This window comes from Artemia sp. Qi Xiang Cuo, chromosome 11, assembly GCF_049724085.1.
Source record: "Artemia sp. Qi Xiang Cuo chromosome 11, ASM4972408v1, whole genome shotgun sequence".
In the NCBI taxonomy this organism is placed as follows: domain Eukaryota; kingdom Metazoa; phylum Arthropoda; class Branchiopoda; order Anostraca; family Artemiidae; genus Artemia; species Artemia sp. Qi Xiang Cuo.
This window is the reverse complement of record NC_142804.1, coordinates 43,998,646-44,013,397: the sequence shown is the minus strand read 5'-3', so window position 1 is coordinate 44,013,397 and position 14,752 is coordinate 43,998,646. Positions and strand designations below refer to the sequence as shown.

The window sequence follows — 14,752 nt, the reverse complement described above, 5'->3', positions numbered from 1 at the left end:
TAATTAAAGTGTGCTTATTTATATTTCAAAATCATCATTTTTCTTTAATTAAATGCATCGAAACTTTGAAATTCAGATTTTTAGGAAGAACTCTTAAACAGTATCTTCTATTACATAAATTTATTTGCTATTAATGGAAAGGATTGAATAGAACTGCTTCAAACTTTACTACTTTTTACTGTAAAAATCAAAATGCCAGAGCCATATTAGAGACGCATAATGGACGCAGCGAAACACGTAACCTAGTAAAGAGCAAACCACAGACAAGAGTAGCCAACGTTTAAAAATGTGTTTCTAAAGTATAAACTGCCCAATGAAAAAAAATTCAATCTATAGCTGATTCATGAATGGTAACTATTGCTTCGATTAATCTTAATAGTAAAATATTATTTTGGAAAAAATTTCAAGATTTTTGAAAAACAACCCGAAAGCTCTAGAAAATAGCATCGTATTTCAATGAAAAGTACACTGTTGAAATCGAATTGTCGAAAAACCTACTAACAATAATTACAGACCTTAACCTTGAACAACAAAGAAAATCACTTTACTGCATGCGAAGCACTGATGTGCCATCTTGTTTCTGCTTTATCGCTAGCGGCAATCTGGAACGTCGAGTGCTGTTTATGGGCTTCTTTAAGAGCTGATTTTACACAAACTCGCTTTTTGTAAATTTGACTTGGTAACGCCACGCTAAACTGCCAAATGGCACCCAAAAAGTGTATTTTGGGTGCCATTTTTGCAATGGAAAGGCTGGAAAAAATGAAAAGGGTACTATCATAATCTCCATGGTTGACATCTCTAAGGCTAAGGTTCACAGTTTCAACTCCTCAATATCTCCCCTTCTATCCTTCTAAAAAATTTTCATAAATCGTCGACTAACAGAGCTTGCTGGCTACTGCAATACCATAAGGGATGAAATTCAGAACAATACTTAGAAATCCTTAGAAATCAAGTAGTGAGATGATTATAGGTTTGAAGCATCAAGGATCTCCATTATCAATGACCCTAACCACCAAGGACCTCAACCTCCAAAGGTCCCTATCACCAACCTTCAAGGGGCCCCCTCCCTCCAACTTTTTTGGGCCCCCTCCCCCCTTTTTTACTTTTTTTGTTTTTTTTTATTTTTTTATTTTTTTAACATAGTATTTTTTTTCAATTTTTTTTTACCTGTCTTAGAATGACATGAAACACTTAAAACATAAGAAATTCACATTTAATGTTTTCCAAATTCAAAATGAGAATGACATAGATATTTTAGTCGTGACTTTTACTATTAGAAAAATAATGTTTGCAGTAGCCCTTTTTTTGTACTGAATTTTTTGGACTGAAGCTATTCAACTTTTTTTTACGTATCTTAAAAGGACATGAAATATGCTTGCGGGTCTACCAATCGTACTCCATGCTTGCTCATAGACACGAGGCGGCTTTCTCACTGGCACTCTATGGAAGGTTATCGACACTAGCTAGTTTATTAGATGTGTTAAATCAGTATTTTTTACGCTGTGGAAGGATAAACACATAATTCATATCTTTAAAAAAGTGAAAATGAAGCATTTTAAGAAATGTGTTCACATGATAGTGTTATTGTAGCATTGAATGCTGACATGGAGAAGTATTTGAACTATGAAGCAAGTACAAGTGGTAGCACTATCGGAAACGTATGCGTGCGTTGTCATGACAGTAAGGAATTAAATTTCTTTGGAGTACCAAAAACATTCCATTACTCAAATGGTGGATATGCGAAAGTATCCTTTCCAGAGAAGTTAGTACTCAAAGAAAACGCTAACGTAAAAATTATAGTTGATGAAGAGGGGTATCTTCTTGCTAGTGCTTTTGGTAATATGCTACCCATTGATAGAACCTATCGTCATCTTTTAGGTATTAGCATTCAAATGAAAGCAAAGGGGAAAAGAAAGGCCTACTCTTCTACTAATATCATAAACCGTTTCTTGTTTACCTCCCGGAACTCTTACTTTTATAAAAATAATAAAATACCAGACAGTGAAATTGCGAGAAAATTTAAAAGGAAATCGGAAGATAATATCACCAGGGAATATAAAGATTAATCAACGAAAAATAAAGTGCCAGCAAACGTTACTAACATCATTGATCAACCAGTCAATGAACCAAATAATACCAAAGACGAAACGCGTATTGAGCTTTTTGATGACACACCAGTTAAAAATTGTGTATGACTCAAAATGGAATAATGATTATTCTACTGATTACGAGCTAAAAGAAGACAATAGCTACAGTATGTCGGATAGATAGGTTAACATGGGGAAAATATAAATATCAGAATGAATAAATTCTTTATCAACACGCTTTGTCGGATAGGTCAGGATAAAATTGACAAAATATAAGTATCAGAGTAAATAAATACTATATCAACATCCTTTGTCCGATATGTGGGTTAACATTATCAAAACCTAAGTGTCAGAGTGATGAAGTTCTCTATCAACATCTATTGTCAGATAAATGGGATAAAATTAATAAAATCTAACTATCAGAGTGAATAAATTTTTTCGGTCAACATCTTTGTCAGATACATTGGACAAAATTGACTAAATCTAAGTTTCAGAGTGAATAAATTCTTTATCAATGTCTTTTGACAGATACGTTTGTTAACACTTACAAAATGTAAGTATCAAAGTGAACAAACTCTTTATTTTAATTCTTTATCGATGTAATTGGCTGGATATGTCGTATAGCCTTGACAAAAGCTACACATTAGCATAAGGGAATTCTTTATTCTCTTCCTTTATTAGATACGTTGGATAAAGTTGAAAAGTCATAGTAATCAGAATGAACTAATTTTTTGTTAATGTGTTTTGTCTGATACTTTTGATGTAATTGACAAAAATGAAGTATCTTAGTGACTAAATTCTTTATCAACTTCCTTTGTTGGAGTGTTCGGGACAAAATTGATAAAATCTAAGTATCAGAGGGAATAGATTCCTTATCAACATCCTTTGCCCGAAATATCAGTTAACATTATCAAAACCTAAGTGTCAGAGTGACTAAATTCTTTATCAACATTTTTTTTCAGGTACATCGGATAAAATTGATAAAATCGAAGAATCAGTCTGAATAAATTCTTTATCAACATCCTTTATGGGATGCATTTGATAATATTAGCAAGATTTAAGTATCAGCGTGAATAATTTATATTATCATCTAATTTGTCAAATAAATTAGATAAAGTTGATAAAATAGAAGCATCAGATTGAATAAATTCTTTATCGACATTCTTTTGTTGGATACGTTGGATAACATTAACAAAATCTTAGTATCATAGTGATTAAATCCTTTATCAACAAATATTGACGGACACATAGGATAACATTGAGAAAATCTAAGTATCAGAATTAATGAATGCTTTTTCAACATCCTTTGTCAGAGATGTTGGATAAAGGTGACAAAATCTAAGTATCAGAGCGAATAAATTCTTTATTATCATAATATGCCGGATGTATCGGATAGAATTTATAAAATCTAAGTAGCGGATTGAATAAGTCCTACGTTAGGTTCTTTTACCGGACACTTCGCTTGACTTTGGCAGTATATTATCATTATGTTTAATAAATACCTTATCAGTTTCATTTGTTGGATAAAGCATATAACAGTCAAAGAACCTAATTATCCGATCCAAGACATTTTTTATCAGAACATCCTTTAGATACAAAGTATAAAATATGCAAAATATAAGTAACATAATAATTCAATGCCTTGTAAACAACCTTTGTCGGATTTGTTGGATAAAATTGACAAAATCTATACCTCATTTTGAAAAAAAAAAGTTTCTTTTAATTAATTAAAGTGTAAAAATAAACACTTATTTATATTTCAAAATCATCATTTTGCTTTAATTAAATGCATCAAAACTTTGAAATTCAGATTTTTAGGAAGAACTCTTAAACAGTATCTTCTTCTACATAAATTTATTTGCTATTAATGGAAAGGATTGAATAGAACTGCTTCAAACTTTACTACTTTTTACTGTAAAAATCATAATGCCAGAGCCACATTAGAGACGTATAATGGACGCAGCGAAACATGTAACCTAGTAAAGAGCAAACCACGGCCAAGAGTAGCCAACGTATAAAAATGTGTTTCTAAAGTATAAACTGCCTAATGAAAAAATTCCATTTATAGCTGATTCATGAATGGTAACTATTACTTCGATTAATCTTAATAGTAAAATATTATTTTGGAAAAAATTTCAAAATTTTTGAAAAACAGCCCGAAACCTCTAAAAAATAGCTTCGTATTTCAATGAAAAGTACACTGCTGAAATCGAATTTTCGAAAAACCTATTAACAATAATTACAGACCTAAACCTTGAACAATAAAGAAAATCACTTTACTGCATGCGAAGCACTGATGTGCCATCTTGTTTCTGCTTTACCGCTAGCGGCAATCTGGAACGTCGAGTGCTGTTTATGGGCTTCTTTAAGAGCTGACTTTTACACAAACTCGCTTTTCGTAAATTTGACATGGTAACGCCACGCTAAACTGTCAAATGGCACCCAAAAAGTGTATTTTGGGTGCCATTTTTGTAATGGAAAGGCTGGAAAAAATTAAAAGGGTACTATCATAATCTCCATGGTTGAAATCCCTAAGGCTAAGGTTCACAGTTTCAACTCCTCAATATCTCCCCTTCTATCCTTCTAAAAATTTGTCATAAATCGTCGACTAACAGAGCTTGCTGGCTACTGCAATACTATAAGGGAACGTTCTAAGGTCTCACTTAAAAGATAATTTTTACATATACCTGCTTTTTCTTAATTTGTCTCTTCTAAGGGCCGCCTCTAGCTAGCATCTGGGCAGTAGTGACTCTATAAAATGCCAATGGCACCAAAAAAGCTCTTTATATGCCATATCTGGAGTAAACAGGCTTGGAAGCATTACAGGGGTACCGTCTTAAAGTCACAATGTCAATGGTCAAAAACCTTAACCCTGAGTTTAACAAGTCTCTTTGAGTATACTCACCCTCTCATCCTCCTATTAGGTTTCATAAGTCATGGGCTAACTTCATGAGCGCCCATTAGGGGGGAGGGGCAGGGGGAGAGGCAGCTGAATGATGCTGCCTTATTTTTATATTTTTGTTCTGAGACTTCTATTATATAGCATTAAAAGTGCCAATGAGACGAGGTTTGCCCCCCCTGGAATTCAGCTTATGGGCGCCCATGGCTAACTTGCAGAAGTAGGAGGCTACTGAAACATCAAAGATGAAATGTTTAATGGCTCATTGTAAAGCTCTTGATCCTCTCTATGTGCTACGTCTAAATACTTCACAATAACTTCCTCACAAAGTGCCATATGGCACCAAAATGAAAGGTTTTGCTGCAGTTTCAAGAGTAGTGATGCTGGGAAGTATGAAAAGGGTACCACAAAAATCTACTGTGCCTGTAACTGATCCTCCGTGTGACTGAGCCCTAAGCAACTGAACCCCACTTGCAACTGAACCCCCGTATAACCGAACTCCTGGGTATATGAACCCTTGTGCAACTGAACCACTATGTAACTGAACTGTAAATGTCTTTTGACAGATACGTTTGATAACATTGACCAAATCTAAGTATCATAGTGAATAAATTCTTTATCAACTTCCTTTGTCGGATAGGTTGGGATAAAATTGATAAAATCTAAGTATCAGAGCCAATAGATTCCTTATCAACATCCTTTGCCGGAAATGTCAGTTAACCGTATCAAAACCTAAGTGTCAGAGTGAATAAATTCTTTATCAATATATTTTGTCAGATACATCAGATAAAATTGACAAAATTGAAGTATCAGATTGAATAAATTCTTTATCAACATCCTTTCTGGGATGCATTGGATAACATTAACAAATTCTAAGTATCAGAGTGAATAATTTTTATCATCATCTAATTTGTCAAATATATTGGATAAAATAGATAAAATATAAGCATCAGATTAAATAAATTTTTCATTAACATTCATTTCTATGATACGTCGAAAGAATTGACTAAATCTGAGTATCATCGTGCATCAGTGGGACTTAACCTTTTATCGATATTTTTTGACGGACACATAAGATAACATTGAGAAAATCTAAGTTTCCAAATAAGTGATTCCCTATTCAACATCGTTTATGAGACATATCGGACAAAATTGACAAAATATAAGTGTCAGAGCGAATAAATTCTTTATCATCATCATATGCTGGATACATCGGACAAAATTGATCAAATCTAAGCATCAGATTCAATAAATCTTTTGTTGACGTCTTTTATCAGATACGACGCTTAAAGTGGAAAAAAAAAGTGCATTAAAGTGAAAAATCTCGATCTCAACTTGTTTAAATGGATTCGTCAGATAACTGTTAAAAAATCTAAACATTCGCAACAATAAATTTTTTTATCAGAATATTTGTTTGATATAACGTACAAAATTTGCAAAATATAAGCATCAGAATAAATAAATGCTTTATCAACATCCTTTGTCAGATATGTCGGATAAAATTGACAAAATCTAAGTATCAGACCGAATAAATTCTTTATCAACATCCTATGCCGGAAACATCGTTTATCTGAATAAAATTAACAATATCTAAGTATCAGATTGAATAAATTCTTTATCAGCATCTTTTGTCAGATATGTCGGAGAGCATTGTCAAAAGCTAAGTACCAGAATGAATAAATTCTTTATAAACTTCTTTTGTTCGATACATAGGATAAAAATTAAAAAATCTAACTATGTGAGCCAATAAATTCATTAACATTTTTTTATGGACATCATTTGTCGGATAAGATTGACAAAATCTATGTATTAGAATGAATAAAAGCCTTATCAACATCTTTTGTCGGATACGTCAGATAAAATTGACAAAATCTATGTATCAGAATTATTAGATTCTATATCAACATCATTTGTCGGATACATAGGATAACATTGACAAAATCTAAGTGTCAGAGTGATAAAATTCTTTGTCAACATCCTTTTCTGAATACGTTTGATAACATTATCAAAATCTAAGAATCAGAATGACTAAATTCTATATCAACATCCTTTTCTTGGATACATAGGATAAAATTGACAAAATCTAAGTGTCAGAGTGAATAAATTTTTTTTTCAACATCTTTTGTCAGATACATCGGATAAAATTGACAAAATCTAAGTATCAGAGTGAATAAATGCTTTATCAACATGCTTTGTCGGATATGTCTGATAAAATTGACAAAATATAAGTATCAGTGGGAATAAATTCTTTATCAACATCCTATGCCGGATACATCGGTTATCAGGATAAAATTCACAAAATCTAAGTATCAGATTGAATAAATTCTTTATCAGCATCTTTTTTCAGATATGTCGGATAACATTGTTAAAATCTAAGCATCAGAGTGAATAAATTCTCAATAAACTTCTTTTGTTGAAAAATCGGATAATACTTCAAAAATATATATATTAGTGCCAATAAATTGGTTATCGTCCTTTATTGTCATAAACGCTTGATAAAATTGAGAAAACGCAAGTCTCAGAATAAATGAATTCACTGTAGATGTCATTCGACTGATGTGTGAAATAGCACTAACAAACTCTAAACATCAGAATGATTAAATTTTTTATTAAAAATTTTTTTTATCAGCATCATTTGTCGGATACGTCTGATAACATAGTAAAAGTCTTAGTGTTAGAATGAATAAATTTTTTGTCAACATCTTGTGTCGTATACATTGGAAAAAATTGTCAAAATCTAATCGTCAGAATGATTAAATTCTTAATCAACATCATTTGTTAGATACATAGCGTAAAATTGACAAAATCTAAATGTCCGAGTGAATAAATTCTTTATCAACATCCTTTTCTGAATACTTTGGATAACATTATCAAAATCTAAGGATCAGAGTGATTAAATTCTATATCAACATCCTTTTCTCGGATACATAGGATAACATTGACAAAATATAAGTGTCAGAGTGAATAACTTTTTTTTATCAACATCTTTTGTCAGATACATTGGATAAAATTGACAAAATCTAAGTACTAGAGTGAATAAATTCGTTTTCAACGTCTTTATCGGATACATCAAATAACATTCATAAAATCCAAGTTCTATTTATTTTGACTTTATGCATCGTTACGTTGAATTTAGGTTAGACCGGTTATAGATGGCAGCAAACCCGCTCAGACACACAGTCATAGGGAGTAAGACTTGCAAAAAGTTGGGTTCTTTATCGACATCATTTGTCAGATATGTCGGATAACATTGACAAAATCTAAGTATCAGAGTGAATAAATTCTATCTGAACTTGTTTTGTTGGATACATCGGATAACATTCACAAAATCTAAAACAGGCTAGGAAGCATTAGAGGGGTACCGTCTTACAGTCACAATGTCAATGGTCGAAAACCTTAACCCTGAGTTTAACAATCCTCTTCGTGTATACTTAAGTGTCAGAGTGAATAAATTTTTGCTATAATCATACTTTGCCGGATACATTTGATTAAATTTGCAAACTCTAAGTGCTAGAGTAAATAAATCTGTTATCAGCTTTCTTGTCATATATATCAAAAAACAGTCATAAAATAAAAGCGTTATTTATTTTGACTTTATGCAACGCTTCATTGAATTTAGGTTAGACCGGCTATAGATGGCAGAACACCCGCTCAAACACACAGTCATAGTGAGTAAGACATGCAAAAAGTTGGGTTCTTTATCGACATCATTTGTCAGATATGTCGGATAACATTGACAAAATCTAAGTATCAGAGTGAATAAATTCTTTATCAACTTCTTTCGTTGGATACATCGGATAACATTCACAAAATCTAAAACAGGCTAGGAAGCATTAGAGGGGTACCGTCTTACAGTCACAATGTCAATGGTCGAAAACCTTACCCCTGAGTTTAACAATCCTCTTCGTGTATACTCATCCTCCTATTAGGTTTCATAAGTCATGCGCTAACTTCATGGGCGCCCATAAGGGGGGCGGGGCAGGGGGAGAGGCAGCTGAATGATGCTGCCTTATTTTTATATTTTTGTTCTGAGATTTCTATTATATAGCATTAAAAGCGCCAATTAGACGAGATTTACCCCCCCCCCCTTGGAATTCAGCTTATGGGCGCCCATTGCTAACTTGCAGAAGTAGCAGGCTACTGAAACATCAAAGATGAAATATTTAATGGCTCATTGTAAAGCTCTTGATCCTCTCTATGTGCTACGTCTAAATACTTCACAATAACTTCATCACAAAGTGCCATATGGCACCAAAATGAAAGGTTTTGCTGCAGTTTCAAGAGTAGTGATGCTGGGAAGCATGAAAAGGGTACCACACAAATCTACTATGCCTGTAATTGATCCTCCGTGTGACTGAGCACTAAGCAACTGAACCCCACTTGCAACTGAACCCCCGTATAACTGAACTCCTGGGGATATGAACCCTCGTGCAACTGAACCGCTATGTAACTGAACACTCGCGCAACTGAACCCTCGTGCAACTAAACCCTCGTGCGTCTGAACCCCCGGATTTAGTTTTTCAGTATTTTACAAATATAAACCAATAGCATGGGGTAAAACATAAGTTTGAATCTTTACATGTTCAATCTTTCTGGAATTGTTTGTCTTTTAAAGTCATAATATAAATGCACGTCAGGATCTTTCATAAAAAAAAGCTCGGTTTTAGTGTCGAAAAAAAAGAAAATCAGATATCAAAAACCATTAAAGAAGATTTATTTCTTCTGTTTTCAGATGAATCAGACCTTTCCTGAACACTGAGTAATAAACATCTGTGTTGAAAATCATTGAACTTTGTGAATTTAGATCACAAATTTTGATCAGATATCTTTGATTCGATTGGAGCTGACAAGGACATGGGAGGGGGACTAGTTGTACTCCAGTCTATTTCAGCATTCCTGAAAGTTTAAACTTAATACCCTCAACTGTTTTCGACATATTACAGATACGTGGACGCACTTGTAAAACTGGATGCACACAGTATCTTTTCATTTAGTTGTAGATGCCCCTAAACATTTACCGAGCGATATGATGGCTGATACCATAAGCCGTTCTTTAGGTATTGCTGGCATTTCCTTTTCGTAACCAATAAAAGAAAAAGAGTTTTTTATTGTCTTTGGCATTCTTCTTGACATTTCTCTAAAGTTTGACCCTAATACTCCAAGCTTTTTTGAATATCCAGGATCAAACATGCCCTCTTTTCTTGATAAGAAACCTTATATGTTAACATTAGCCAACTTGCATAACTTACAGCCCATGCACCAGGGGGCTCCGGGTTGAGAACCCTAGAGGCATAATTATTTAAACTTTGGACTGTTTTAAACAAAATGACTGTCCCAAAATTTTGATCGGATGTATTTGGGGAAAAAAGGGCGTGGGGTGGAAACCCTTCGATCACTTTTGACTCTTAAAAAAGGCACTGGATTCTTCAATTTCCAATCAAATAAGCTCCCTCCAAAGCTGATACAAAAAAAATCCATTGAAATCTAATGTGTTAAGCAACGAGCAACTGGCTTAACTTACAGAACTTGTCCTGGGAGCTACTGGCGGGGTTTTTAACCCTGGAAACATGGCTATTTGATTTTTGGACTATTTTGAACAAAATAGCTATTTCGAAATTTTGATCCGATACATTTGGGGAAGAAATGGCGGTTAGGAGGTAGAAGCTGGTTGCCCTCTAATTACTTTTGATTCTTAAAAAGTGAACTATAACATTCGATGTCTGATCTAATGAGCCTCCTCAAAAGTTTATACAATCATTCCTTCCATAAAAACCATATATTTTAACACTGGGAAACCTACTTTTTTCAGTAAAGTGTAAATTATATTCTGGTCTTGAGAATGTATGGGGATTGTCAGCCCTACTCGTCTTAATTTCTGCTTGTTTTTAGTTTGAATTGGTTATTTATTATAATTTATGCTAGTCTTGAGTTTTATTTATTATTGATGGTGTTTTATAGTAGTTTTACTCTTGGTCGATAATTCAATTTTATTTCTGCTCATTTTTGGTTTAATAGAGCTCTATACTTTTCTTCGAAAAAACTTTTTATGTCAAAAAGTTTTTTAAATCAACTATAATAAGTAATAATCACTGAAGCCTTATGGCTCTTTTGTATAGGCAACGCTAAAGCGTTGCTTATGATACAATTCTGTTCCATGTAGTTATTAAATAAGAAAAACAAGTTTTTTAACTGAAAGTAAGGAGCGACATTAAAACTTAAAACGAACAGAAATTATTCCGTATATGAAAGGGGGTGTCCCTCCTCAACGGCTCACTCTTTACGCTAAATTATTTTATTGTTTTAAAAATTACGAGTTGTGAAAAAGAGTCAAACTTTAGGGTAAAGATTGAGGCGTTGAGGAAGGGACAACCCTTCCATATACGGAATAATTTGTGTTCGTTCTAAGTTTTAATATCACTCCTTGCTTTAAGTTAAAAAAACTTGTTTTTTTATTTAATTTCTGAACGTTTTTGAAATAAATCAGGTTTTGAATTTGGCTCATCGTACATGAATGATTAAAACGAAATTTGTATATTAATTTTACTTTTTATTAAACAAATAATAACTTTATAATAACCTAAGTTCTAATTTTTGTTGCAGTTATTTAAGAATGACTCCTGAATTACAAAGCTGTTTAATTAGAATAATAACCTCTTTTAAAAGTTAAAAAAAACTTTAGCGTAAGAGCGAAGCTATTGAGTAGAGCTAACGCTCCTTATATACATAATATTTTCTGTTCGTTTTAAGTTTTAATGTTGCTCCTTACTTTCAGTTGACAAAACTTGTTTTTTACTTAGTTTCTGATTGTCTTTTTTTATAATGCTGGGAAATCCATCGCCCCCTTCATGGAAATTCTCTTCTCCCATGAATAATTCTTCCATGGAAAGATCCTCCCATGTAACCCCCTCCTACCGACCCCCTCCCCGACAAAAAAAAGTGAAAACGTCTGTATATTTCCCAATAACTAATACAAATTCAATATGAAAACAATGGGCAAAGTTCATAACTAGCAGCCCTTCCTCAGGGGACTGTGGGGGATTAAGTCGTCCTCAAAGACATGGTTATTACATTTTCGACTATGCTGAACAAAATGTTATCTCAAAATTTTGATCCGGTGACTTTGGAAAGAAAGAGCATGGGAGGGGGCCTAGTTGCCCTCCAATTTTTGGTCACTTAAAAAGGGCACTAGAACTTTTAATTTCCGTTCAAATGAGCTCTCTTGCGACATTCTAGGACCACTGGGTCGATATGATCACCCCTGGGAAAAAAACAAAACAAAACAAAAAAACAAACAAAAACTCATCCGTGGTCTTTTCTTCTGGCAAAAAGTACAAAATTCCTCATTTTTAAAGATACGAGCTTGAAACCTCTACAGTAGGGTTATCTGATACGCTGAAACTGACGGTGTGATTTTCATTAAGATTCTATGACTTTTAGGGTGTTTTTCCGCTTTTCTCGAAAGTAAGGCAAATATTTTCAGGCTCGTAACTTTTGATGGGTAAAACTAAACTTGATGAGATTTATATATTTAAAATCAGCATAAAATACAATTCTTTTGATGTATCTATTGGTATCAAAATTCCGCTTTTCAGAGTTTCTGTTACTGTTGAGCCGAGACGCTTCTTACTTACAGTTAACTACCAATAGACTTTTATGGCAGTCGTTTGGGGAAACCTGGCACCAGACCACTCCCACTCCCTATTCACGGCCATCCCCCCAAAGACATTGATCAAAATTACAAATATCCATTTTGTTCAGCAGGCTAAAAATACCAATAACTACACCCCCTACTAGTAGCTACTATGTAACTAGTAATACTGGGACTGAGGGTATAAAGTTAAAAATTTAAGAGAATATTGAGGGGAAAGTTGAACTAAATTAAAAAACACTACGTGCATGCAGGATGTCAAAAGAACATATCTCATGAGTGCTTAGGGTATTCAGGTGGAAATTTCTGTGAACGCTTAGGGGGGGGGGATCAATCCCTCAAAAAGGCAATATGTGTACGCTTCTACTAATAATTCTACCGCTATTACTAATATTACTCCAGTTGCTGCTTCTATTGCAACAACTACCAAGGCAAAGAGCATTAAGGCGAAAAATTCGGGAAATGTTAAGGGAGAAATTGAACTAGGCAAAATGTGCATACTACTCCTACGGCTGCCACTAGCACTACTGTTTGCTCAACTAGTAATCCTACAACTACCACTAGTAGTACTCCTCCTCCTCCTATTACTACTACTACTGCTATTACTGTAACTACTACTACAACTAAGGCTAAGGGTATGAAAGTGAAAATACCAGGAAATATTGAGGGGGAAGTTGAAAATGATCAAGACATGGCGTGTGCATGCAGGCTGTCAAAAATACATGTGATTATTATCTCAGGAAGGGTTTGAAGTATGATCTTGAAACCATCAGAGTTTACTGTAGGGATGCTGAACTAACCGAAAGGTGACCAAAGTAAAGCACGAAGTGTGCAAAGCTTATTACTTATTTACTTCCCCATTTTCTCACCAAAGTACTTGGCATAGAAGGGGTCGTTGTTGATTCCACTCGATTTAAGTTTGAAATTCTCTCTTTACTTTTGATATAGTTTTTTTTCCTTTATCTTATGCAAAGATAACCAAATATAACCAGACATTCTGAATAAAAATTCCTGTAATTAAATCCTCGTTTAAGTTGGCTAAACTTGAAAATTTTATCCAAACAAAAGCAAACAAAGCAACCACCATTGATAGCCTTCCTAGGACTCACCATTCTCTGCGCCAATTGATGAACATTTTATCGTACTGCTTAAAAATAAGCTTATATTTTCTCTAAAAAACTTGCCATCTTCAAGATAAAATCTGTCATCTAACAAAATATAACTACATTAAAATTTTCCTATATGAAGAAAAAAATAGAACTAAATTATTACTTACATATATTATATTAGAAACATTACATCTTCCCTCCTCAAAAAGTTCAAAGAGCTTGAAATACAAGTTACGCTTGCGCACATTTTTTGAATATATAGGCTCTATCCAAGATGTTGCAGGGTCTGGTGTGAAAAGAGCTTTATGATTATTTGAAGGATTGAAAACAACCTAAAAAACCATAATAACGACATTGCATAATAACAGGATTATATTAAATAAGAGCATTAAATATATAATAACATAATAACAAAAACAACATTAAAAACATAATAACATTGATCGACAAGCAATGGTTTGGGGTGTGTCTCAAAGCACTTGGTTTATCTAATGCAAAAAATGTTTGTAGTAGGTTTAGCTTAACCCTTTTCTATGTCTATTCAGACAAGCAATGCCCATTCAAGTTGCTTCCCATTATGGGGCAACCAAATAGTTCTTGGTGCATCACCTCAGTGCTTCAATTATCTCCGAAATTCCCCTTGATTTCTCTAGAAAAATGGGTTTTCTGATCGCTGGTGTCTTTACGAGCGTCAATATATAGGTGATAATCCTGAGAACCAATATTACTTCAGGAAAATCAGGTATAACCCTGAAAAATTTTGCAACGCTGGTTAAGCTAGTCCAAATTGATCTTGCCCATAAAAATATACAAGATTAAATACTAAGAATTTCCCCTCTTACTCACAGCTTGCTGAAACTGACTGCACTCGATGCACCAAGAAGAAACATTCAAATGTAATAAGTGCCTCGAAACACTGACACTGGAAAATATATGCTAATTATTCCACGCTGGAACACCGAAATTGGGCTGCCTAAGTAAAGAGCGAAGTGGGGATATTGGATTATTT

At 33.7% G+C, this 14,752-nt stretch overlaps 1 protein-coding gene across 1 annotated transcript in view; it reads right to left on the bottom strand.

The window, feature by feature from the left end:
- The window catches only part of LOC148947012 (uncharacterized), a 154,532-nt gene that overhangs the window by 100,661 nt on the left and 39,119 nt on the right, over positions 1 to 14,752 (bottom strand). The window contains exon 4 of the mRNA XM_089096816.1: positions 13,911 to 14,075. Within this exon, the coding sequence (XP_088952942.1) occupies positions 13,911 to 14,075 (165 nt within the window). The remainder of the gene's footprint in view (positions 1 to 13,910; positions 14,076 to 14,752) is intronic.